General features: G+C 41.3%; 2 protein-coding genes across 2 annotated transcripts in view; one reads left to right on the forward strand and one right to left on the reverse strand.

The window, feature by feature from the left end:
• The first annotated feature begins 1,016 nt into the window (after nt 1-1,016).
• Nucleotides 1,017-23,531, forward strand: bbox1 (butyrobetaine (gamma), 2-oxoglutarate dioxygenase (gamma-butyrobetaine hydroxylase) 1). The gene is made up of 8 exons (XM_070854408.1): nt 1,017-1,167; nt 3,660-4,120; nt 5,368-5,482; nt 18,778-18,976; nt 19,828-19,933; nt 20,118-20,314; nt 21,131-21,297; nt 22,459-23,531. Exons 2-8 carry the CDS (start codon nt 3,716-3,718, stop codon nt 22,617-22,619), a joined length of 1,350 nt encoding a protein of 449 aa, XP_070710509.1. The 5' UTR covers nt 1,017-1,167; nt 3,660-3,715; the 3' UTR covers nt 22,620-23,531.
• Nucleotides 23,532-24,000: 469 nt separating this feature from the next.
• The window catches only part of madd (MAP-kinase activating death domain), a 48,870-nt gene continuing 45,487 nt past the window's right edge, over nt 24,001-27,383 (reverse strand). The window contains exon 35 of the mRNA XM_070854528.1: nt 24,001-26,829. Within this exon, the coding sequence (XP_070710629.1) occupies nt 26,716-26,829 (114 nt within the window). The 3' untranslated portion in view covers nt 24,001-26,715. The remainder of the gene's footprint in view (nt 26,830-27,383) is intronic.

The following is a 27,383-nucleotide window of genomic DNA, read 5'->3' on the forward strand; positions in this document are numbered from 1 at the left end:
CTGTTCATAGTCTATTGTTCAATATAATCATGCACAGTGCTCTTAACTCCCACACAAGTAACACTGTAATCATACAACCTTCTTTAGTTGTCTGACAAATGGGACTTAAGACCATAACATGGAAATCTTTCCCGGCTCTGCCGTCCACCCGATACGGTGTGAAAGTTGTATTTGCTGCAGAAATTCAAAGAGGATTCCTCGATTCCTTTTCTTTCTTTTTTTTTTAGCTCAGCTGTACCTGGTGTTTAATGCTGTTTAGTTCATGTTTGCATGCTGAAGAGCTGAACAATGGTGATGCTATAAATACTGAACATTAGCAGGTGTTTAGCTCACTCTGTCTCACAGAGCTTTAGCATGGCTGTGTTGGTAAAAACCCAATAGTATGTTAGACGCACGCGCATCCTCCAAAACAGAAAACTCCCCCACAAGCGGCCCCCCCCGTCGACACAGCCGTGGGCATAACTTACAGTAGGCACTGCAGGGACATGTCCCCAACACTTTTCTGATCACCTAAAACTGTCCCCACTGCTATTTTTCATATCAATTGCATATGTGTTTAAATGAATCCCATGTGGAAGACCAAAACTAGACCACTGTGGTTAGTCAGTGACAGTGTCTGACATGGTGCTTGAGAGAGAGACAGGGCCTAGACAGGAGGGGTGGGGTGGGGGGGGAGAAACAGGTGACCAGGTCAGCATTTCAACTGTGGACTTAAGTGCTGCCTGCTTCAAACAGTTTTTAAACAATGAATAAATCATAGTAGGCTCTTGTAGTTAGTGTGCACTTATGTGTCATAGTGTATGAGTGCATGATAGAAAAGTATTTGTGTCACTTAGAGCTGAGAGGCGTGTATTTGGGTCAGAGGCTGCATTAAAATGCAATGAGAAATTCCCACTTTTTCCGGGGGTGTCCTCCATAACGTGGGGCTGCTGCTCTTTACCACCACTGTTTGTTACAAACACACCCGTGTCGTTGGCCCAGGACTCAGATAGGAGTCTGCACTGGGAAGTGGAGCAGCCTTGGTGCACTTGCACTTGCACTGATTATGTCATGCTGCACAGCCTCCCGGACAACCTTTCACCTACTTTCTCCCTCACGCTGACAGGCAGCCGGCGTTTGTGTTGACGGAGCTCGCGCGAAACAGAAACCGTCGTCCAAACATTACAGGTAACGTCTGCTGCTAGCAAACGTAGCGCCACGGTGTTTTCTTAATGCCACTTTAATACATGAACTTTAAGAGCTTAGCTGGTTAGCTTCTGTGTTAGCCTTGAACCTGGGATGTACAGCAGAGTGGAGGGAGAGCAGAGGGGTGTGTTTACGTTGACTAGCTAGTTAGCTAGCAGCCGGTTTAGCTGCTTCTTTAAAGCGGAAGGCTAAGCGGCTAACTTTAAACTTGTGTTTAGTTAGCAGTTAAACTGTTTGTCAGCAGGGTAAAACTAGTTACACAAAGCAGTGGCACAGGTAGCTTTGGTTCACACACTGGTTTTCTAGTTTGTACACAACAGTTTCAATGGATGCTCTCATAAATGTTAACATATTTTATACTGCTGTGCTTCTGCTTCTATCCTCTCCTGTTGCTCCTGCTGAGGCTTCTTTCTATTTTTACTTTTTTAATCTGTTAAAAGGGTCTTTTGGGGGAGTTTTTCCTCATCCAGGTTGAGGGTTTAAGTACAGAGAGGTTGTATAATGTACTGATTGTAGTTGTAATTTGATGTCACTGCTTAAAGGATAACTGGGGCCTATCTTTACATATTTTAGGGTCAAAATAACTGGAAGGTAAAATGGGGCAACCACATCTGTCAAAGTATGTCTAGTAAAAGTGTTTGTTTTTGCCCCTGCCAGGCTCAGATTGTTATTCAAAGTGTCTGACAACATTACAGAAAGGATCTCTTCAGAGATAGACCTGTCAGATCCATTTTGTTTAACCAGAAATAGTCCTCATACTGCTCGACTTTAAAGCCACCAAACTACATTGACAAAAACAGTCATTTTTACATTGCAGATCTCAGGAGTTGCTCTTGTATATGCTCTGAATTTGGTGCTTTAACATATTATTTTTGCATCCAAACTAAGAACAAAGGGCTCATATACTTATATTGTAGAGCCGCCTGAGGCAAGTTGTACTTTGTGATTAATGGGCTATATAAATACAGTCACAACAAGCCAGACTTGATGTATGCTAGGTGCTTATGAAACTCAAATACACCCACAGCTAGTGATGTCACAGCTTAAAGGATAACTCTGGTATTTTTAAACCTGGGGCCTATCTTTACATGTTTTAGGGTCACAATGACTGGTAGGTACAAACAAAAAGTCTGGGAACTGGTCCAGTAGATTGGCTCAGCCAAGCAGCCATGAATGGGGTAAAACGACTGTAATTTAACCCTTTGGGGCAACCACATCTGTCAAAGTACTAAGTGTCTGACAACATTACAGGAAGGATCTCTACAGAAATAGAGATGTAAGATCCTCTTTTTAAAATCAGAAAGAGACGTTATATTGCTTGACCTAAAAGCCACCAGCCTCCATTGACAAAGCAGTAATTTCACCTTGTGGATCACAGGAGTTGCTAATCTGGTTGCTGTGTCTTGCTGTTATCCGAAGTAACTATTAAAAACACCAGTGTCACATAATATCACAACTGATTGAGGCAGCAATGGACTGCTGTGTTCTGCAAGCTAAAATTAGCTCCAAAGGATAGTATTACAGCCATTGTAACCTGTTTGCAGCTGATGGCTGAGGTGATGTACTTGACCAATAACAAAACTTTTGTGCCTACCAGTCATTTTTAATTCAAAGTATGCAAAAACAGGGCCCAGGTTTAAAAATACTGAAGTTAATCTTTGAAAACTGTGCTGTGTAAGGAAATTGAAATGAGGAAGATATGTCATGCACTAGCTTTAAAATCTTGTCTAAACAGTCACTCTGACAGCATCAAACCAACTAACTATTGTTGGGATGTTACTGTTATTGCTGGAATTCATAAGAGTTGCATTGATTATGTTTCTGTCAATGGCACACAATCCCTGATTTATTTGTCGACCAAGCAAGCAATCAATTAATCAAGAAAAATGATCAGATTATCTGTCAGTTGTGAAAATAATCAGTTATAGCCATAGCTTTCATAATTCGGGGCCACAGATGTGTCTTGCATGGGGAAACAGCTCAACAAAACTGTGCGCAGGTGCAGGTTTTTCTATTCTGTTTCTTAAAATAATGCTGCTGTTTCATACTGCAGCTTTGCCCGGATCTTGCCAACACACAGTCAGCAGACCAGAAAATACCTCTGGTTGGCACAGCGACCAGTAACTCCCAAAGCCCCTTGAAAAAGCTCACATTTTGAACTGTATCTGATGAGCTTGGCATTGCTCAAAAACAAGTGTAGCTCCATGCTTCTGCTTCTAAAATGGGGTGTTAAGTAGATGTGACATAAAATTTGAGTCACAAAAAAATGTTGTTGATACTTTTTGACACATATTTGCATTTGTTTACCTCCACAGTCACAGTGGCTCGTGATATATTGGGATGAACTTTATGGCATTTCGACAATTTATTTGCTGATGTGTAAATTTAGCTGGAGACTTCTAATGTTGGTAATGTGTGATTCTCTGTTGTTCCATTTTTAAAATTTCATTGCTTCTCTTTCACATGAACTACAGAGTCGGAGGCCCTTTCTGCTTTAGAGACATAGTTGTCTGGAGGGAGTCATTCAGAAATGTGGATGAGTACACTTTCACGTTTGGTCCTGCCGGCCCTGCAGAGGAGCACTTCTGCCAGGGCCTGTCAGGCTCTGAGGGCGTGTTGCAAACCTGGGCAGGCTGCAGATCCACTTCCATCCTGCCTGACTTCAGTGCAGCTTCGTGGACAGCATACACTGGGGTCAGCCTCCCTCCCTCTGGCTCGCCACTCAGTGAGGCACGTCCGGGCTCTGGATGAGGAGAGGCTGATGGAGGTGGAATGGGAGGACGGAGGCCACAGTCTGTACCCGTTCACCTGGCTCAGAGACAACTGCCAGTGCCCGCTGTGCACCCTGGAGTCGGCTCAGGCCCGCAAACTGTTGATGACTGATCTAGATATCCACACAGGAGTCGACGCTGTGGAGATCACCAATGACCACAAGGTAGGCCTGTGCCATTAGGTGTTTTTCAGTATTCAAACACTCAAACAATCTTAATAGAGAAAGATGAATGTTTGAATTATGACCCCATGTGGCTGTTTACACATCCAATACTTTTTACAGAGCCTACATATTGGTTCAACATTAAGATTCAAGCTCCAAAAACTTTCATGTCCCTGAGGAGCCTTTTGCTTTACAGACAGTAGTCCAACACAAACACGTGCAGTACATCATGCGCAACAAGATCCATATCTCCTACACTGTCATCATGAATAATGTGAGGGGGAAAAAAAAGACAGGAAAGACACAATGACAGGATAGTAGTTTAAAGAACCGACAGCAGATGGAACAAAGGACAATCTGTACCTAATAGTTATACCTTTGGGGAGACTGAACCTCCACCCTGTCTGAAGCATCTGGAAATCAACATAATGGATGTTGAGGGTCCAAAACAATAGGCTGTGCCTTTGAGATGACCCTCACTTCACTGTGGCGGCTCGGTGATAAACTATGAGTTCTGCTGTGTAAGATGATCTAATTTTGACAGAAGCACACGTTCAACCTGACCTTTAAGCCCTCCAAAGGAGCCACCCGTCCTTCAGAGGGTTCAGTCCCTGTCGGAGCTATGAACTGATTGCTTTGGCGTGACGGTCTTGCCAAGTTATCGTGTGCTATTTGCTTTTGTCAAATCAAATACAGCAAGTTTCCTGTATTGTTCTCTATTTCCTGTACCATGGTTTACTGAGCCTGTTATAGTAAACATGTGTTTTAAGAACCACAACAATGGCTTCATGCTTGCCTCTGGCTAGAAAAAAGCTTAAATGGTGGTATCAGCCAAAAGCTCCCACAAGTATGGTAATAACAGATTGTAAACATAGGAAATCCTGATTGGAAAAGAAGAAAATAAGTCAGATTGTTGTAAATGCATTTCTTTCTCAGTTTTATGAACAAAAGAGCACCTTCAAAGCTTTACCTCCTATGGGTGAACCAATCCTCTTTCCAGAAACAAGTAAGATGATATGGAAATCAATCATGTATTATTTTTAAAAAACCAAATACCCAGTAAATGTTTAGACCACATCATTGCAAGCCATAAAAGAAACTTGTCACTTGCTGTTAACTTGAAAGAGAGAGAGTGCATTTTCAGTGGGGATGGCTTCTAACAAGAAAATATTAAGAGGTGGAAACATATGAAAAGAGCAAAAAGACTTCAGTTAGTTGGGATCAATGAGGTTTTTGTGTCTCCACAGGTGTCCATTGTGTGGCCCGACCAGCACACCAGTGTGTTTGATGCAGAGTGGCTGAAGAAACGCTGCTTCTCTCCTGCTGCCAGAGAAGCAATGAAAGAAGAGCTTTTTCTCAACGGTGAGTCTAGTTTTTCTATTTTTCATTCGATTTTTTTGTGATTTTTTTTTTTTTTTTTTTTTTTTTTTTTTTCTTTTTTTTTGTGCAAAGAATTTGAAAATATTGTGGACCACCTCCTCTATGCAGGTACAGCTGCTGTTAGTGCATCACAAACTACAGCCCCTAAAAGTATCATAACGTTGAATCAAACATCTCTAAAACGGTTTCAACTAAACCTAAACATTTATAATATATGTATTTTAACTCTGCACTGCTCTCTGAGCTGTTATGTTTATGTAATTTCTTAGATTCTGTTTTTCTGTTGTTTTTTTTTTGTTAGGGGTGTAATGGTACACAAAAGTCGTGGTCATATTTTTTATTAAACAGTGGTTTACTGAACAAATTATGGCACTTAAATAATAAAAAGCCTGCCAATGCTGCTACGCTGCTTTCGGCTGCAAATCTACTAATAAAAAGTAAAATTTACTCCAAAATAAGTAAACAGAAAAAAATACAAAAATTACAAAATTGTAAATTGTCAGCTGTACTTGAGCTGTACTGTATTCACATCAGCAGCTTTCATCTTAACATTAGGACTGTGCACCAGTTCATGAGGTTCATTCAGTTTTTTCCTCGTACCTTTGATGTTCACATTCAGATGATGTCATTTCAAATGAGTGAGCACGTTCTACATAAAGCCTGACATACCTGATCTCAGTTGCACAATGCCGGCATATAGCTTTTGTCCGATCCTCCTGTCTTTGTCTGTTGCCTTTGTAGTTAACTGAGAAACTGTAATTTTCCCAAACAGGAAAACATGATACTAATGGATCCTTGAGCTCTGATTTATCTGCGTTACCAAAACTACGAAGCTTGGCTCTGCTTTGTGTGCGTGTGCATAGTGGCTCAGACAACTTCCTGGCTGAACAAATAACATCCAGCCTTTTGTGAAAAGGGAAACTGAGTTATGAATAAAGTTACGCACAAACAAAAAAAGTTCTGCACGCACAGCAGTGAAAACAACACAGCTTTCGTTCGGTACACATGCATACTGAACTGAAAGACCATACCGAAAATGTCCAGTATGACTACATGTACCATCACACCCCTACGTTTTATATATATTTATAAGAGCTTTGTTGGAGGGAGCCTAAGATTCTACTGTCTGCTTCACTGTAATTGTTGAAATTGAGCTTAAAGAAGGTAGGATTTATTGCAGGACTGCTGTGTTAGATTGCATTTGTTTTAGCCAGGTGTTCCTAAGTGTTTGTTTAATCAGTATCAGAGGCTTTTTATATAGAACTTTGAAAACGTGTGACCAGAATCTCCTTCCAAATGTGTTTACCATGTGTGTGCACACACAAATTCAGTGGTGTAACGCTGATAAGATAAAAAAAAATCACATAATGCATACAAAGTGCTGAGAAAAACCCGTGTACTGATTGGACTGCGCTGGCCTGAAACTACTTTCTAATTGATTACCCTTTTGTTGATATAATGGTCAAAGAAATGATTTTTAAAGGAGGCCATAAATCACAACGCAGCTGTCTCGGAATTAACAGGATGAACAAACACTGTCATGATTTATTGCATTTTCAAAGCTGTATCTGAGAACAGCAATTTGTCTGCTTGCCAAGCAGCGACTGTTACCTGCTTGTACATGAATAGTAAACTAGCTGAAGCTCGTCATTGATGACACTTTACAGACTGTAACCACCTGCCATTATGAAGGCCATAATTCATACTGGATACAAGCCTTTGTCATTAACACTGAAGCCCCCAAGTATATTCTCATATTTCAGTCCAAAGTCCCCAAAATATAAGTTAAATCCAAGCAGCCCAGTCTCAATATTTTTCACCACAGAGCAGAAATGTGATGAAATGGTCAGTGTCATCAATTTTGACTCATAATCAAAAACATCCATAGATAATGGTAACAGGTCCACTGTAATGTTTTACAAAATACAGGAGGAACTAATTTACTTTCTACTCTAACCATTTTGGGAAGTGTGTAATTGTGTGCTTTCCGTCACGACATTTAATTAAAAGTCTGTATAAAATGAAAGTTTCTGCTTTGGCAGTGTTACAGATAAACTCACTAATTTCAATATTGCATAGGTTGAGGTTACCCAGAGAAATTAGTTTCACCCTGATATGAGTGTAAAATGACTGAATGTGCATTTTGGAATGTCATTCTAAATTGTTTTGTCACTTTTTAATGCATTTCAAAGGTTATTTGCCGTGTTATCTTCACTTTCTTGCTTTGGTATTTCTTGTTAGTTTTACAAATACTGCCATATTCAAATAGATCTTTCTGACAACAGTGAGCCTTACTTGTCACAACCATATCAAAATTGTCTAAATTAGTGTGTGATGCTGAATTTTCACAGGGGCAACTTAAAAGAGAAATATATTTTGAATGAAAATGTAACAGGTCAACGCTTGGCATGTGGCAACAGCAGCAATTGAGTGATTATGAACAGAAAGCTTGTTTTCATTCGTTATGCAATGAGTCAGTAGCTCTCTGATGTGTGTATGTGTGTCGCTGTTCTAATGAAAATGAGTGGACTTTCTCTGCTAACATTTTCCTGGGGAAAAACGATGCCCCTGATTTAAACTCTTCTTTCCACACATTTATTTTTTTCTCTCAGTCACATAACCGGGTTGTTAAGGAAGGAGGTTTTTCTAAAGACTGGAAAGAGAAGTGATTTTACAGTACATTTACAATGGCCCAATTCACTTTACAGTCTGCCAGACAGGAGAGGAGAAAGTTTAGCTGTGGAACAAGGTAGCGGCATTTCAGTGGAGCGGGGGATGGACTGTAGCCGGTTTGTGTACACACACGTGGTCCTGAAGGACCCACAGGGCTGAGTGGCTCCTGCTCTGTTCCAGACTGATTAAGGCTAGGTGTGTGTGTGTATGTGTGTGTTATAGAACTCCTCTATTCATGTTGAAGTTTAAACAGATCTCCCTTTTAGCTGTTTAAAGGCAGATAGTCATTTTGTAGTGTAAATACTTTCAGTCATTCTCCGCGCACAGCCAGGAGTTCTCCTGGAAGACAAACTGCTACGGTCATACACCAAAACACAATACAAGATGACGTGCGCACACACACTCTCTGGGTTTAATTAGTTCCTCCTGAACACCAGCCTGAAATTCCTTTCACAGTAAAATTCGGGAAAAGTCCACTTTTGCAAATGATGGATGATGAGCAGCGTTCACCTCCGAAGATTTCGCTCATATTCTCACTACTTACTTCTCCGTGACGTTTGCGCACTGAAGCGCAGTCCACAGTTTGAATTTCTGTTTCCTTTTTCATGCAGTGCACCTAGATTTTACAAGCCCAAGTATGCCTGTTAAAGTGCTCTCAACAGTGAAAGTTAAGCACACACGGGACACTGTGAGGTCAATATGAAAATTGGAGCTCTGGGGATATTATTCAGCCTGTACTATACCTCCTGCTTTTATGTCTGAAGTCATGTTTTTTTTTTTTTTCCTTCTGCTTTTACCGTTTCTATGGAGTTCAGCGCAAACCGCAGTACTGTAGGTAGTTCAGCAGCACCTATTATTGGAGTGAGACGTAGAACTACATCTGTTGAAGGGCATTACATTATAAAGAAAACTTGTTAATTATACAGTCCTAAATATAGGAATCAGAGAGGACATGTTGAATTGTGTGCTTATTTGAGAATAATTTCCAGTGGCGGAGGCCTGCAGATATTCAGGTCAAGTTTAGGATCCTGTTTTTCATCATTCTCAGACAGTAAATTATACTTTTAAATGATGTTCCATTATACAATAACTGTTCAGTCAGCTCCTAAGGTGGGCCTTTATTTTCAGATGTAGGGTATCGAAGGTGATTCGTCAGCACCTCTAGTTTATTGTCCTTTTACTCCAGACAAAACTGAACTGACGCACAGAATGTCTGCATGTGAAACAAGGAAAGGCAGTGGACCTTCTGAAAGGCTGACGTCTGTATAAATGTGAGCCTCATTGAGACCCCCTTCTGCCTCTGCCATATGGAAAACTGATTTAGAGTGAGGGTCAAGAAAAGATCTGCATGTTCCTACCAAACACAAGTTCACCGTTGTCAGTATTTCCTTCCTTGGGAACGAACAAATCCCAGAGCCTGTAGGTATGTGTAACCAGGAATTTAAACTCAAACTGCCTTGTGTTTGAGACTGTGGAGTTCTTGCAGACAGTTTTCTTTCTAAATCTCTTAATATCCAAGTTTACACTTTTGCCACTTTTGTCTCAGTTTGTATCTCCTTGGACAAACCGCTCAGTAGTTGGCATCTAGCTTGCTACTACTGTGTCAAGCATGCTGTCACATTTATTTGTTTTTATCAAACACCTTCATCTCCATGGATTGCTTCTCAGTCATAGATATGTTCAGGACCTTTGGAATTCACATGTGCCATTTTCTCGCTGGCATGTCCACGTGAACCTTTCACCTCAATAGTAGGAGAGTGGTGATGCTGAATTACTCTCAGGAACACCAAATGTTTATGTCACTCACAGCCTTATCTGCAATGAGTCTTCCTTTCACCGATAAATCTGTCAGTAATTTACTCAAAGGCCTGCCAGATGCTTTTAATATTTGAACCATGTCATCGTCTAAGGCCTCCCATTTTGCGCTTGTCATGTTTATTTAGTCGGGGTGGGAATCATGACTAATTTCATGTCGCTGGTATTTAAAAGATGGATGTGGAACAGGTTAAATGGATTTTTGGAATAGTAGAAAATATGCCCAAACACACAGCTCACTGCCTTATCCACCAGCTGTCACTGGTAGTTCGTAAAAGGAGTCTGTTTTCTCTCTGAGGTGCCTTTACCACCATTCTCTAATTCAGTAAACGGTTTGAATTGCTCGCTCTCAACCAGGCAAAATAGCATGTCATTTTTGTAACAAGTTGATTAATTTGCTACTATTACTCAGAATAACTGCATCGGGTTGTACTAATAGAAGTAAGCAGCCAGCCTCCCTTTCACAATTCTTTTCCGCTCTGCAGATCTAAGTCTGTGGTTTAACACATCAAGCAGCCATCAAGCAGTGGTAGTTTGACCATGTAGATTTGCGAAATGAAAGAGTTACGAGATTTTCGCCTGTGTTTACTATAATGATTTGCAGATTGTTTTTGTTCCTCTTGTTCCTCCAGTTGATTACTGATTTTGTATTTTAGTAGCAGAGCAAAAGCAGACTTGTTAAACTGATCAGACCAAATACACTTTATTTTGTCCTTGTTATTCTGTGTCGCTCCAAGTTAAAACTGGGATTTTTAATGGTCGGTCACTTAATGCGTGTTTTGATCAGTATTGCTGCTGAATACACTTGAAACGAGAAGATTTTTTTCTATTCTAAAGGGTCATTGTTGGGCTTAGAAACAGGAGTTTGACAATCCATGCTTCTTGGCAGTATAGTGTAGTGTTCACCTGTAGGTTTCAACCAGAGTTTGTGACTGATGCAGCCTTTTCATTGCGACACAGCTATAACTGGCCACTTTTTAAAATAAAAGCTCACAATATGAGGCTATCCAATAAATAAATTCACACTGTCGTGAAATCTAATGCAAGTATTTGAAAGCTTAGGGAATGTTCCAAGAGGACAAAGTTTGCGAAATTTATTGTAGGAAAGTTTCTTGAGTGTGATTGACAAAAACAACGACATTAAAGGTGCAAAGAGATTTCTCTGACTGTAACAGCTGTCCCAGTTATGTCGTCCTCTGGTCTGCCAAAAAACGATCCCTAGTTACAAGTCACAGCCAAAAGGAAGAAGAATTTCTAACCTTAAACTGTAGATTGTCTGTCAAAAAATCCCTGGCACTTCACAATGTCTTTACCTCAACCGTCTGGTCTTAATTAATCTTGGCGTTATGAAAACCTCTGTGAAGCTGTCAAAAGTCTGACAAAGACCATCCATGCCCTAAATACAAGGTGGAAAATATTCCCCAGCCATGTGTACTTTATGGTAGACATTTGTGGTGCTTGTTAATACATTTAGATACCAACACAGACAGATGATCTCTAGCAGGCTTGACAAGTGTAAAGCTTCTATCTTGTCTACCAAGACCGTCAAACATAAACCAAGATAAGTAGATCCAGAACTCTGCTGCCGAGTGCTGATGAGGACCAGAAGAAGAGCAAACATAGCACCCATTTTAAGGGCCGTCCACACCGAGAAAGATAACTTTAACGATAACTAGATTTATTGTTTTAGAAATCATTCTAACTCAAGTAGATGGCTTGCTCTGCACCACAGATATAATGACTACAGTGGGGAATAATATCTTCGGGGTCACTTTCAGAGCAATTTCATGAATGATAGAAAGACTGACAGCCAATCAAAATCCATTTTACTAAGCTGCCGACACAGCTGGGGCCAGATGTATAAACCACATATGAACTGGTATTTAGAATGTAAAATGTGCAGTGAGAACGTGCACAGACCAGGCGAACACACTACAGTTTTAGCTGTAATAGCTGCAGGTCAAATAATGAGGTGCACATGAATCAAAAGTTCAGAGACATAACAGGACATTAGCTGTTTAGGTTCTGCCAGTTTCACCGATTGTGTTCTTATTTTGCAGTTTAAACTATAGTCTAAAAAATGTGCATATCTCTCTTTTTGTGGACGACCTTTTAGTTTTGATCTTTGTTTTCTGTACAGATTTTTACTTAACTCTACAGAGAATGGTTTTCTTGAACCCTTTTTAACCCGTAAAAAGTTTTGTGCAACAGTGTTTGGCTGCTCCAACACGTAGAAACAAAATTCTAATTTCCACATCTTCATCGACATGAAGGTTGGTGACGAGTACATTTTGTCATCTGCCCTTGTTTACAAGGACTGTTGTGCACTTAAAACTTAAGTATCCTTATTCACTTTTAAAGTTACATCTTTATTTTTACTCTTTTACAGGTTAGGGCATTTCACTTTAGTTACTGTTTTTATTTCAAGTTGTCTCATACTCCCTTATTGCCTACATTAATATGTCCGTCATTTGCAAAGTGCATTGATTTGCCCATACTGGCGCAGATATGTAGGTGCTATAGAGATTCTAGTCCTTTTACACTACCTTTTGAGGCTGGTAATGTTGCGCCGTTATCCCACCTGTCTCTATACAATGTACATAGACATGAGGAGGTCATCTTTGTTTTTCCCTTTGAGCCGGTAGCGGTGGTCGTAACAGAGCCGAATTGACGTCTGTGTAAAAATGGTGAGGCGGCAGGACAGGACGCCTCTTTCGCCTCCCGAAAGCCACCCACAGGGATGGTAATTTACCACTGTTGTTTGGCTCAGTGTAAAAAAGCAATGGCAGACTCTCTCTATGGCGACATGGCACCATCTCTGCGTAAAAAGGGCTGAAGTTTGACTGGTTTTCTTTCTAGTTCCCTTGGCAGTACCTTGCTGTGACTTTTGGCATTGTGGATCTTTTTTTGCTCTCATTTCCCGTTTTGAATCCCTACAGTACATGTCAATTAGTATCCCATTTGGATTAGACAGTTCTTGTAAACTTCTTGACCAACTGGTCTGAAGCTCTGTTAAACAAACTGTTGAGTTTGGACTTTTCTCCATTAAGTCCACTGACTGAATCTATAACTCAGCCAAGTAGCAGCTGATTTGTCAATTCCCTGTCTGGCTGGTGTTTCCTCTTTGCCATCTGGTCTGAATTTATCCTTCTATGTCATCCCTCGTCAGTTGACAGAAAGGCTCCTGGAAACATAGCTGTGGAGGTCCATCCGTGGAAAACTTGTGTTTTTCCAAACCTGACCGTCACTTCAGACGCCATTTACTGCTTCAACAGAACTGGCTTTTTAAACACGTGCTCACATGCACGTGTACATGCTGTGTTATCAATTTGACAGGAATTTGAGGAATGTAAACTGTAACTAGAGTGTTTTCATTCTTGTAAATTAGCTTTTATCACTGTGCTGTAATGGATCCCTGAGAAGATTTGTCAAAAATAATGGTGGTCAGCAAAACCTTCCACATATCGGACGTCTGTTTCAAAAGAAATTGGGCCTGCTTTCAACAAATTCCACTATTTCTCACCCACACACAGTTTATTTTTCACAGTGTATTCCTGTAATTCCGTCACGGATCAACTATATTTGGGTTAAATCCCTTTTCTTTGTCATCTCTTTAGAAATTTCAACACCTTTACATCAGACTGCATGGAAAGCCTGGTGATTATAGTGATTGGATTTTTCATTTCTCTGGCAAGCCAGACCTCCTGTTTGGCACTTTAAATAATACTGAAAGCTTTGAGTATAAGTTGGCAAAAAGGACATAATTTGACAAACTACTGCAAGGCTCAGTAGGGTTTGGGGAACCTGAACGTGCTGATGGAGAGCGAGTTGAGTTTGGATGAGGGTGGGGAGGGCCTGCAGCTTTCCAGAGAGAAAACACTGCTCACTCTGTCTCCCCCAGACTGGGACTGCAGAGGTTGGCTGCTCTGTCTTCCAGGTATGTTTCATAGATAAAGGTCTGTTTGTGGAGGGTGGAGGGAGTTTCTTGCAGATACACACACATAATGTGCACTGTGAGAACACAAACACACAGTAAGTGCTAATTGTTGACTGGAGCACAAGTGGGAACGGCTTCTTTCTTGTTCAGACTCGAGTCTTAAAACCCATTTCTTCTTCACAAATAAATCACTGTCTTTAGTTTCTTCAAAATGTTGTTAAGCCTCCAAAAAGTAACAAAAAATATTTGTGGCAAATGCAGACTTTGGCTTTTAGGGGAAAAAATAAATTTCTCATTGTCAGTATACAGTATAATAATAAAAAGCTATCAAATATGATTCTATTCCCTCTTTTAAACAAGTAATTTAGTTGCTCTAAGTTGTCAGGCTAATTTAATTTAGCGAGATTTGTAACAAATTAACACTAATTAAGGAATTATGGTAATGCAATGGGTGTGATGTCTTCTCAAGCACTCTAATCATTATCACTTGCAGCTGTTATCGAGCTGAGTTGGGGGTTTAAATAAGAGTTGGTCTGTATTCATTTAAACATGTGGATGCAACTGTTTATGATTCATTACTTGTAGTTAAAGAGAATCAGTGATAGAGGAAGTATTAATATATTTCTAGTAAAAGTAGCACTACAACTAAACTACTTAAAAAGTACAAAGTTATTATCAGCAAAATAGATTTTAAAGTATCAAAATTAAAAGTACCCATAATGCAGAACAATTACCCCTCAATTTCCCCTGATGTGACTATTATACTCTAAGCAGCATTTTACTGTATAGTTGGTCGAAGCACTAATTTATATATTTAAATCGTATATAGCTACAGTTTAGTTTAATCTATAGCGATGTATATTTTTTGTAAGATCGTCATAAGTTTTGTATATAAACTCCCTTCTTCTACTTCAAATCTTCACTTAACTTGAGTTATTGAGTAATTGTTATTGAGTAGTTATTGGTTACATCCCACGTGTGGCTTTAGAGATACTGAAATATTACTAAAATCCAATAAATGGGATATTTGAGGATCAATAACAAGTCAGTCTTATTTGATTTTTAATTTTGAAAAAATCTCTTAAATGGTCCTTTAGTATGAGCAACAGCATGAATCTAATTCATAAACCTTATTCTTTCTAAAAAAAAACATGTTTATGGCCATCTGGCTCTGAGCCCTCCGCTGTGCATTCCACAGACGGCCCATTGAAGTGAGCTGATCCGAGCTCTGTGATAAAACTTAACCAAGTCAAAACAAAAGCTCTCTAGATAACTGCACTGACTCAAACGGTGCTTTGAAGGCGCTTCCAGCTGCAGAGTGGAGCGACGCAGCCCTCTGAGCTTAAACAGAGCACAGTGAGGGGAGATACCAAACTGCCATGAGCTGCCTGACAGCCACAGGAGCCTCGGCTTCAGGTTTCCTCATCTGGAAAAGCAACTGTAGCAGACCACGACCGAGGGGGAAACAGAGAGGGGATTATGCACATAAACTATCTTGTCAGACTGTCAGAGGTGTCCCTCCAAGCACATGCCAGCACAGTCCTCCCTGTGAAAACAGCAGTGATTTTACAGAAATTAGCAATTAACTTAAACCTGCAATTACTGATTTTATTATGACCGTAGTGGAAACAAGCTGTAAACACAGTGAAAACATTGACATATCACCTTTTTTAAGCCGGCAAATTAAGCAATAACATTTCATTAATTTAGAGTTATGTTTCAGGCCACCTGGTGAGTGTAAGAACAATATTCACTTTCTTTTAGCTCTGTTTTTGGTCTCTTTGGCTCTTTAGCTGCTAAATCTTTACTATGTTCACTGGCTAGTCTCTAATAATCGGCTCCGACAGGACGTTTTACAAACTATCGTTATTAGCAATAATAGTGGCCAATGACTGCAGCCTCCACCGGTCACACAGATATTTACATCAACGTTTTGCATTGAGATCAGCATAGCATGGTAACCCCTGGCTACCAGCCAAAACCGTCCAACAGCTTGGCTGTCCATCCCCTGGAGCCGACTGCAGCACATTGGCCGGATTATGGACGTACCCCCAGCGTTCATGGAGCTTTGCAAAGTTTGTTTATTAGTCTCGAAGCACCACTTTATTTGTTTTGGTTGGCCAAGTTCCCAGAGTTTGTTTATTAGTACTGTTTTTGTTGGCTAAGTTTTATATTAAGTTTCAGACTGATCAATTTTGGGCTGCTCCTTAAGTTACTATAATTAAAAAAAAAAATACTTATGGTAATGGCTGGTAAATTTTGGACCCTCTCTATGTGTGATAGTGTGTGTGGCAGGGTGCCCTGGTGTTGGTTTGAACCGGAGGGATTTCAGCCGATTAACTCCAAGCTATCATTATTGTGTCTGCCTTTTAAAAACCCGCTATTGTCTGACCTCTAGTTTCTGCTTAGAAATGGCTGCCTGCTGCAAGCGAAAACAGTGCTACAACGTCGAGGGCGATGAGAGTGAACCAAAATAGCCAGACAGCTGGATTACTACTGTCAAAGCTTTAACTTATAAGCAGCATTCTAAGATGTATAAAAAGCAGACAGAATAAAATCAAATCCCATGTAAGATGATACAGCGTGATACCATGACAGAGCAGACGCCTGCGGGTGACAAAACAAACGCACAAGATCACAAAGGAACACAAAACTATAATCTAACAAGGAAATACTAAGGATGCAATGCATTGCATCAGTAAGTGTATCTTAGGTTTTAAATGGAACATTTTGATCTGAAAAGTAACCAGTAACTGTATTTGTCAGATAATTGCAGTGGAGCGTTTCCCTCTGAAATTGTAGAAGGAAACAGGAAACAGTCAAGTAAAGCAGTATTTCAAAAGTACATTACTCACATAAATGGGATATTACTCAACTGATGCTCTGTTTTATCTGCTCTGAATGTGACCAGATTTGTATCTCCTGCAGTTCTGGTGACAAGGCTTTTATTTGTCTTTTAATCTGCAACCAGTAGTGCTGACAAGAGACTAAAAAAAGAACTTCCTTGTGATCCTTCACGTCTAAGATTTGTGATTAGGCCTCCCAGTATAGAAATAAGCACATATGATGGGCTCATTACGGGATTAAAAAGCAGATATTCATGCAAAGTACGACCCAGCCGCCACAGTGTGAGCTCAGCCGACAGCAGCGGCTTGGGTTAAGCGTTCAGAGTGAGATTGGAGCTGAGAGACGCAGCCAGAACTGCACAGCTGATGTACAGTATATGCAGTAGCCTCTTCTTTCACTGGTGACACACTAAACCGCAGAGCTGAAACACCGCCCTGCCTGTTCAAGACATCCAGATCCAGTTTCACAAGAGTAATTGTAACATTCAGGTTTGACCTTTGCCCCAGTTTCTCATTCTCTGGCTTTGTTTCCCTCCGCCCTCTTGACAAGTTTTAACAAGCAGGGGGTTCCTGACCCTTTGAACTGTGCAGCCAGAAGATGATCATTTGTGACAACAGCCTGGAGGGAGGTCTGCGAGTCATGATGATCACTGTGTTTCTGACTGATGTTGCATCTCTGCGTGCCTCACTGCCTTGAAAAAAACAAAGCGCTCAAATTCCTCATCATCAGTTAACGCTAAAGTGTGTTGCAACTGTAAATCTTACAGAGTGAACAGTCACATTGCTGTAGACACATTAGAGGGCGATAAATTCTGCATGAAGTTCAGCGAGCTCGCCCCGCTGCGTGTCCATCTCCTGCAGGCTTAAGCTTTGTAATCTGTTTGTGATGCAGCCATTTGGAAAGTTGTTTTGAAGTTGGTGGGTACTGAAAAGAGACATGAGGAGGAGCCACAAACATCAGACAGGTACACCATCTCCTCAGCTAAACCCTCCTCCCCCCTCCCACAAATGTACTTAGCAGCTGTTTCTGTGGAAGTCGCTGGAGAGAGGCAGCATGGAAAAAGGAGTCGAGCCAGCTGGGTGGAGAGCTGTGGGAGGATTTTTTCCACTTCTGTCTGTCTGACGAAGACGGGCTGATTTTTCTCAGCAAGCTATTCATCTTGAAGTGCGCTGACTATCACATGTGGTGGCAGGCTGCAGCGTTTTCACATGAAAGTCACAGGAGACCAGTAATGAAAATCTTAAGTTTCCTTTTTGTATAAAAATATGATCAACAAATATAAAATCTGTCAGACTGTCACTTCTAATACAAGTTTTAAAATGTTTGTTTCATTTTGAACCAGAACAATTGCAACTACACATTGATAATAATGATGATCTGCTTTGCCCGTAGCACAGACTGCTGACACAGACAGCACTTTCCACACATTATTCTCAGAAAAAACCCCCAACGTGTCCTTAAGCTAGAGTTGTGTGTTGATGAAAAGTAAAAGGCTGGGCATGCTCTGTAGCTCATGTCTACTGCACACCTGGATGGTTCTGGTCCATTTTTATCACCTGAAACAAACGATGGGATATGCGCCTCAGGTGTCCTCAGTAAAAACATGGGAGTATATTTGGGAATTCAAGCTCACATCTGTGAATCAGGTATGCCCGTGCAAAAACCTTCCAATATCCTGCGTTAAATAAAATGTTATCATTTATTTATGTGACATGGAGTGAAAGTGCTTTAAAATCAAAACGTGCAGGTTCTCACCCACAAGAAACTAACAGTGTTATAACAAGCCGGTGGGGAGAAGAAAAACATGAATGTAACATCTGATAAAGTTGCTATGACGCTCTGTTGTTGTTGTACAGTGTTTGTTCATTAAACAGAGCAGCTACAGGACAAGAAAAAGACACACTGGTGGAAAAGCTTCATGCTGCACTGCAAACACGCTCATTACTTCAGACAAACTGTGTATGTGAATTTCTTCATTTCTTCCATGTCCTCTTTCTCATTTCAGATCGTTATTATTGGGACTCCAAATTGCGCATTCCCACAGCGGACTACCATGAAGTCCTCCACGACGATAAGGCGGCGCTGGCCTGGCTCATCGCCCTGCGCCGCGTTGGCATTGTCTACCTGAAGGGAGCTCCGGCAGAGCAGGGCCAAGTGGCCAGGCTTGCAGAGAGGATTGGCTATCTCAGGCTGACTTTCTACGGGTAAGACTTGTCCTCGCTCTGTGTCTCCACTCATCCTCCGCCAAGCCACTGTTTAATAATCTGACTCTGCACTAAATCTTGTACCGCTGAATTTTCCGCTGATCATATTTTAGCTGGAGCACAGCCCAGAGTTAATTAAACACAAAAGACCTTTTATTTACATCCCTTTTCCAGGGAATCAGAAGTTGGATATTTTGATGAAAGAAGTTCTCAGATTCTCACTTTACAACATTAATGTTTAGGAAAATGTGTCTGCTAGTCAATTATCTGTAGCTTTGATTCATTTTGGTTCCATGGAGAAGCTTAGAGAGTGTCTGTTGGCCCGTTCATCACACCAGCGTTCATCACTTTGACTTACTGCAGTGCTGATTACTTGAGGACAGAGACGGGGAAAACAACCTTAAAGCATTCCAGCTTTTTTTAAGCCAGAGGAATTACCTGGTGCACTCAGTCAGAACAGAGGTTTGGAGCATTAAGCTTTTCCACTGCCAGCGGATGAGCTCATACTGCAGGAAGTAAGGAGACTGCAGAGTAAAGCTGAAGGCCTGCCATCAGAAAAAACTAGCCTGTTTTACGAGCCGGGCATCCAAACGAGGCATGCAAACAGAACATGGAAGATAACTTTACCTCATTAGTGCTCGACTCCTGCTGCATCTCAATGAAGTATCTACTTCAGAGGATACAGTCTTCGCATTCCTCTGAAGCTGCCCAGTTTCCCCTCAGGGATCCCTGCAAAGTTCATCTCATCTCTTCTTTTTCTCCACACAGCCTAATTGTCACTGCTTATCTTCTAAAGCCAAAGTTGAATAATTAACGTGGAGTTTATTAATGAATGTTATCTTTGTCCTCAGGCACACATGGCAGGTCCAGGATAAATACATGGCAAACAATGTAGCCTACACGTCAGGAAGGCTCAGTCTCCACACGGACTACCCTGCCTTACATTTTGCACCTGGAGTAAGTCAAATCTGATTTGTATGGTCTATTTAGAGTATTACACTTCACTAAATAGATATGGTATCACTTTTGAATTCATGTGCCGCTTTTATAAGTTTGTTTCATCCGCCGGCGTTGGGCTTTCATGCTGGGAAGAGTTGTAAAGCGAGCATTTGGGTGGCACGTGTGTTTTTGGCTGTTGTAGGTGCAGTTTCTGCACTGCATCAACCAGGCTGTAGGAGGAGGGGAGAGCCAGGTGGTGGACGGCTTCCACATGGCCAAGCAGCTGCAGAGAGAAGACCCAGAGGCCTTTCGGACACTCACCTCGCTCCACGTGGACTTCACAGACACGGGGATGGACTACTGCGACTTCATGCTGCAGTCGAAGAAATGCATCATCGAGTGAGTGGAGACGAGTGGGCTGTCAGATGAGCTGCTGTGTTTTTATGCCCACACACACACACACACACACATGGTCTGTCTCTGTGTGAAGCAGAGATTGTAAAAATTTAAATGACACTTGAATTAATTTAAAGAAAAAAGATGCTGTGTGTGTGTGTGTGTGTGTGTGTGTGAGAGAGAGAGAGAGAGATTTGAAATGGGACACTGCCATCTGGTGTTCAAAGTTATTATGTTTAAATGATGTGCAAATCCTTCACAGGAGTGTGGTTGGAATGTGTTGGAACAAGATGTTTAAGTGTAATGTTCATGTGTCCACGTGTACTTTTAGCACAAAAAAACATGACAAGATCAGTTGAAAAGACATTTAATGTGTCTGATAGATCAATGAGACTTTTCAAATACTTTCTGGGTAAAAGGGCTGGAGCTGGTGGTTATTTTCAGAATTAACGAATCTATTGATCATTTTCTTGATTCATTGAATCCTCTTCTCTGTAAAATGTCAGATTTCCCAAGGTGACGTCTTCATATGTTTCTGGGCTATTGGTTGGACAAAACAAGATATCTGAACATGTCATCTTAGGCTTTGGCATTGTTTTACACTCTTAGACTCTTCTTTAACCCTTTTATAAAAAAAAACTATATGTATTAAATGAACAGATTAATTGTTAAACAATGATCAAATTAATCATCAGTTGCAGCTCTATTAGTGAATGTGGCATATTAGCTTCACATTTAAATGAAGTAACTGATCGTTTGAGCTCATGATCTATGTTAGTGTGACACTGAGCTTCGTCCTTCCCCCTTTTCTCTGAGCAGCGTTGACGGCGAGGGCCGAGTTACAAGGATAAACTATAACAACGCCACCCGAGACTCGGTGTTGGACCTCCCCTTACATCAGGTTCAGCCCTTCTACAGAGCGCTGAAGGCCTATGTGGACCTCATGAACCGACCAGAAAACGTGGTCACCTACAGAATGGAGCCAGGTCAGTGTGCACCCGTCAAAACTCTTCCGATGTAATGTAACAAATTTAAGAAAATGCATCTGTGAAGCCCCTTAGTCGTGGTAATGGTCTTATATGCCCAAAATTGTGATTCAGTGGATGAAAACTGTGGATGAAACGTCTTTGTCATCATCAAGGGCGCAGCGACATCAGAGTCAATGTCATCTCTGTCATTGTAGACCAAATCAGATTACCCTCGTCTGGCGTAAACCTCTCTAAATAATCACTTCTCAGCAAACAGGCTGCAGCATTAAGTGACAGAGATGGAGTAATGATATCACACGAGACATTAAGGACATCAAAGTGTAGCAGGATGGCGCCATTAGTAGGGAGACGGCGTTTTGACCCAGGGTTCAAGCCTCCATGTTGGAAAACATCCATCCTGCCGACACGTCCTTGAGGTTGCTCACAGGGTTCAGCGTGCTTCAAACCAGCCTGATAGTACGTGTCGTCCAACCACGTCTGAGGGGAAAAGTGTTTTGATCTGTCCCGAATAGGCTGCCGTCATAGAGGGCGTGATGAAGTGACCGTTCCCTTAACCTCACGTGCCATCTAGACACTCTCCTGTTTAGGAGCTGCCACGATTGTTTCGGAACAAATAGTTGCTTCTCGCTGTCGTCACACCTAAATCCTGCCTGTAGCTTACTCCTCACAACATAACCACTCGCTAATTCCCTGTGTCTAAACAGGAAATGACCCGTCTTAGCTTAGCAACTGTAACTCGGCACGCCAGGACTGTAAAACTGCACATGTTGAAGTGGTTTGCATTAGGCTGTAGTTAGTGAGTTTGGAGGGGCCTGTTTGGGTTTTTTCAACATTTCAAAAACATGAAAGAAAAATTAATTAATTAAAGATGAATTAAACAATGTCTTTATCTACTTTGCCACAGGATGCAAACTTCAGCATGTCTTGTTAACTGGCTTTTCTCCTACAGTAACTGATTGAGTCTGTGTAGGAGCCTTTTGTTTTTTTGCACTCGTCCTAAAAACTTTCTCTGTTGTAATATTTAAAGTGAAAACATAATGTTTGAAAATACTCAGACAACCATTTCTCTGTTAAAGATTAAAATAGATTTCCCTGCTGACTAAAACTAGGAAACCAGATACCTTTTGTTTTTCTGATCTGAGTGTTGTTGTGTTTCAGGCGACATTGTGACCTTCGACAACTGGCGGCTGCTGCACGGGCGGAGGAGCTACATCAGCAGGCCAGACAGGCTGCGACACCTGGAGGGCGCCTACCTGGACTGGGACGAGGTCATGTCTCGCCTCCGGATACTCCGCAGCTCAGTCCACGATGACGTGTGAGCTCCAGGAAACACTGCCAAAACTGAGATAGGTAGCTTTACAGCCTTAGTAGCGAATCTGAACTTTGTCGGGTGGCTTTAAAACTTTGAGTCAAGCTAAACGTTGCTCTTAAAACGTTGATATGATGAAGGGCAAAGTTAGAATGCTTTCCTTTTGAACTGCGCAACGCTTCAATGCAAACATTAAGAGAAACACCTCGCTTTTAAATTTAAAGGTGCTTTTGGATTAGTCATGGTGACTAGTGACAAACTGTTTTTATAAGATTAGATTTAACAGAGGGGTCCCAGATGCTCCCCCTTATGATTATGATACTGTGTAATTTATACGTTTTCTAAGCTAATTTATCATTCCCAGTCCTCTGCTTAAACATTTGGCTCCAAATCACACAGTTCGTTAAATATAATGCACTATATTAATCATCTGCTATTTTCCTAAATAGTCCCAAATTTCTATTTATTTTCCACTACAGTTTACAGTAAACTGTATATAGAAGTAGTGAACATCTGATTTCATGGCTTCTGAATCCTGTGCCTCCACAAAGGATGTCATGTCCTTGACTTTCCCTTCAGTCTGTAGAGCTGCGGCCTGAAGTCAAAACTGCCTAAAGCTACAGAAAAGTGGCCGAACTAGAAGTGGCAGCGTGACGCAACTGTAGTTTGTTAAAATTGAGCCTTTAAATTCACAAAGACAAAGACAAACTGGAGGATTAAGTATTATTGTGCTTCTTGGGATAAATGATCAGATCATTTGGTTTTCAGAGGACAGTAAGATATACTTTTGAAACTCCTTCTTGTGACTCAACATGACTTGATCAAAGAGAGAAAAATACATTTTTGTAATCCAGGTAGTCCTCTTAAATACCCAGAAACTGTACCATGTTATTAAACAGCACAATGTGCTCGTGTTTCAATACGGCCAGTTTGTGATCAATTTATTATGCAGCTGCCAGATTTGATTTTGATTCAGTCTTCTTCACTCACTGCTGTTAGTGGGAAAAAAAAAAAGTTTCAAATGTTTTTCTGTAGCCAAAGAGCCCAGAGACGATCTTGTTCACTACGATGTGACCGACTTTACTTAAAGCATTTTCCTGCAACATAAAAAATGGTGAAGTCCAATCAGGCAGTCACATGCTCACAGGATTCATCCTGCTCCTCTGTGGCTCTGCTTCGGTCCACTTTTCCATTTAGTGCACTTGATAACGTGCCTTCTTTTCCCTTCACAGTCTTAATACTTTTAATGGTTGTGCCGGTGTTCACTGTGGACTCAAGCTTGCACCATTTGCTAAAATAAATCTCCATAATTCTAAATCTCTTGTTTACACATTTGATTTTTGACGCAAACCTTTTCTTTTTTTTCTTCATGAGAGGACAATGAACTTCGCTGAGCTTTATTTGCGACAACTTTATTATATTGCCAAAGCTGTACATATTCTATAAACACATCTTCAAATACTGGAATACTTACACCTGGCATCTCATTTCATTTATTCCCTCTCGTTACAGCAGCTGGCTTGTACAATGACTGAGATGAGTTGTAATAATCCAGTTTTTAACAAAAAAAAAAAGTCCTTTTAATGTAAAGAGAGCCGTGTCCCGTTCCCAGTTCTGTGGTGTTAACTCATTAATGGAGAAACACCCTCTGAATATCCTACTGATCATTCTCCTTTGCAGTCCAATTACTAAAAATACAAGCATGTCAGAATCAAAAGGAAAAAAAAGCATCTTCCAGTGATATAGCTGTGCCGATATATTGCTGATCTAGAGAAACTGTTCACCACATGAATGCGCACACACACACACACACACACACACTTACACACTCTTACTGTGAAAGTTAATGGGCCAGCAGGTAGGACCAGATTCAACCGTTCTTTACTATCACAGAACAGAAACAACATTAGGACTCGATCTCCTCAGGGAGCAGGTGACCACAGCTGTAGGCTTCAACACCAATGAAATGTCAACACGGGACGAAAAAAAAACAAAAAAAACAAAACGCTGCTGCGAGTTCGGAGGGTTTTGTACTTTTGTGACAAAGCCAACCTGTGATGTAAGAACAGGTGTTCTATCCTTGGCTGCTGATGTGGTGCACTCCATAACCTGAGCAAATATTCACTGGTTTCACCTTCTCAAATGTGACTTTTCTATGTTTTCTAGTTGCTGTTAATATTCAGTCTTTAGAGCTGGAAATATCTGGATGCTGTGGTTTTTCAGGAACAGGAGGGTCCCATGATGACGGCCTGCGTCAGATACGGTGTCATTCTTCCGTCATTCTGTCTTAACCAGTGGTGAGTGAGAGAGAAGCCAATTAGATGACAGTATGTTTTTAGAGGTCAACAGAGGCACAGCAGGAGACAGAAAGGTCACCGTTTCTGACCAAGGCCATCAGAAAATATGACTCTGTAAACTGATAGAGAATCATTTACCTGTTTTAAAGACTGAATACCAAACTAAACCCACCGCTTTGATAAACAGACTCAATGTGTGCCAATGTAGCATTACTTCCTCTGCTGGCCTTGAGGACCTGTCCTCTAAATGGCCCTACTTAGCTTCTCCTGTTGTGAAGATTTAATGCGGTGAAAACGAACACAAACCCTTTGTAGCTACTTTTAAACTCTCTGAAGTGACTTTGATGATATTGACTTTACCATTTCACCACTAGTTCGTTAACACTTCTAACTCCGAGGCTGACGTGAACTATCAACACGTGAACTATCGACATCAAATGTGATCCTTTACGTGGAAAATGTAAAGACTTGCTGACCTGTTTAAAAGACTGAGTAACACTAAGCCGGCGGCCTCCTCTGGTGTGACAGCAGTTTGAGCCCCGAGGGTTTAGTCTCCACTTATCACAGACGCATGTCACATGACTCGTAGCTGAAGATGATGCTGTAGCGAGAAGATAACAGTGACATCATTGTTTAAAACCACCTGCTGTGACATCACTGGTTGGGGGTGTGGCCTGAGTACAAAGCTCTCCGACGCGTGCACCCGTAGTGAGCAACACAGCAGCTGTTTTCTTTTTTTTTTTAACCATATTTGAATCAGAGCTCAATAGACAAACTTTAAAACAGTCATATCAAACTGAAGTCGTCATATTCACTTCAATCAATATGTACTATAGAAAAAAAACCGTCTTTCTTACATTCTTCACCCTGTGAACGCCAGTTAACTTAAGAAAACCTGGCTCTGGCAATGGCTAACTACTTATTGAGTATTGCACATCTAGCAAATCAACAATTTATAACTTTTTTCCAGAGAAATGTACAGTCATATGTATATATTAAATAAATACTATATATAGAAATATATATAATATTTATTTTTCATCCTCATAGTAACATGCAATTGATAACAGCAGACCACAGACAAGAAATTTTACAGTAGAACTAGAACAGTAATTCAGCCTGGCGGGCCGATTATAGGGTGAGAGAACACATCTGAGAACACTCACATTATTTTAGGGTTCAAACACTTTTAAGAAGCGTTTACATGCGGTGCTCCGGTGCAGTATACAGTAGCATTTTCAGTATGGGACATCCTGCACTACAGGAGGGTCGCTGGGTGTTTCACCAGTTTAAACTTGGACAGACTGAACTTTACAGTAACCACATATCACAGAATAACTCACACAGTCGTATGGAGGAGGGGAGGGGAGGGGGGGGGGCTACTCTGTAGTGAATCGTCAAGGCTGTGCACGGGACCTGCATGCACTCTATGCCTCGGGGGCCTCCCCTCACATCTCCCATCTGTAAAAACAGTTGGGTCCTGGCAGCGGGAACAATAGGAGACGAGCTCGAGGGGGAGTCGCTTCTCCTGAGTTAAGGAGCAGGCAAACACTTAGCTAGTTGGTATGATCATCGGGATCGACAGCGGTGAGGGGGTGGAAGTATTTACACGACATCACAGACCAAACACGTCTACACAACAGGGTCTAAAAGGCTTGTATGTACAGGAGGACGGAGCGAGAATTGTGTGCTTAAAGTTAGGGATTGTCAGAAGTCTGTGGTTTTAGCGCTCAGATGCCATTTCAAGTAGCGAGGCACGCCGAGGACGGGGGGGCGGGGCGGGGAGAGGGGGAGGGCGCGGGGCGTAGACTAGCTAGGAAGGGGTCTCGGTGACAGAATCTTGGGTTTTCCTTCCGCCTCCTTCCCCTTCACTGCCGCCACGTAGGAGAAAAGGCAGAGGACCGAGTAACAGATCTGATGTGCCTGCAGAGGGGACAAAAATAACGGTGAGGAGGATGATGGCCGAGGTGTGGGGGTGCATCTGAGTACAGCTCAAAATCACACACAGAACAGCTAAGCTAAGCAAGGACTGATGCATAGTTTAGTATTTAAAAGGCACCCTGTGGAGTTTTTGAATCCTTTGTTCTCACGAATTTTGTTTGTTTGTCATGTTTCATGGTCTGCTGATCGATAGTTGATTGGTGTAAAATGCTAAGAAGTGGAGCAACTTGGACGTAAACACTTGAAATGTTTGTATCCCTGAGATCTAACAAACATTTCGTGTTGAAGCACTGAATGTAAACAGAACATTTGTTGTCTGAACTCAGTTTTTGTGAAATCCCCCTCAGTGGTCAACAAGAGGACTGGTGCCAAATTATCAGGCCAGTCCAGCTGCTAAGACGTCATTTTCTTATTTAGAATAAGCTCTAGATCTCAGCAGAAAGCAGAGATCATGTGAAGAGTCGATTTTTTTAGTTTTAGTTTTCAGCTTTTATTGTAATTTTTCTTTCAGCTTAGTTTCCAGAATGGGTTTGCTC

This window comes from Pempheris klunzingeri, chromosome 1, assembly GCF_042242105.1.
Source record: "Pempheris klunzingeri isolate RE-2024b chromosome 1, fPemKlu1.hap1, whole genome shotgun sequence".
In the NCBI taxonomy this organism is placed as follows: domain Eukaryota; kingdom Metazoa; phylum Chordata; class Actinopteri; order Acropomatiformes; family Pempheridae; genus Pempheris; species Pempheris klunzingeri.

Bases quoted from the DNA above. Each gene is read 5' to 3' on its own strand.
- bbox1 (XM_070854408.1), top strand. From the start codon at position 3,716: ATGTGGATGAGTACACTTTCACGTTTGGTCCTGCCGGCCCTGCAGAGG. The intron at 18,977-19,827 runs GTAAGACTTGTC...CTTTGTCCTCAG, and splicing joins CTCAGGCTGACTTTCTACGG to GCACACATGGCAGGTCCAGG. The intron at 19,934-20,117 runs GTAAGTCAAATC...TGGCTGTTGTAG, and splicing joins CCTTACATTTTGCACCTGGA to GTGCAGTTTCTGCACTGCAT.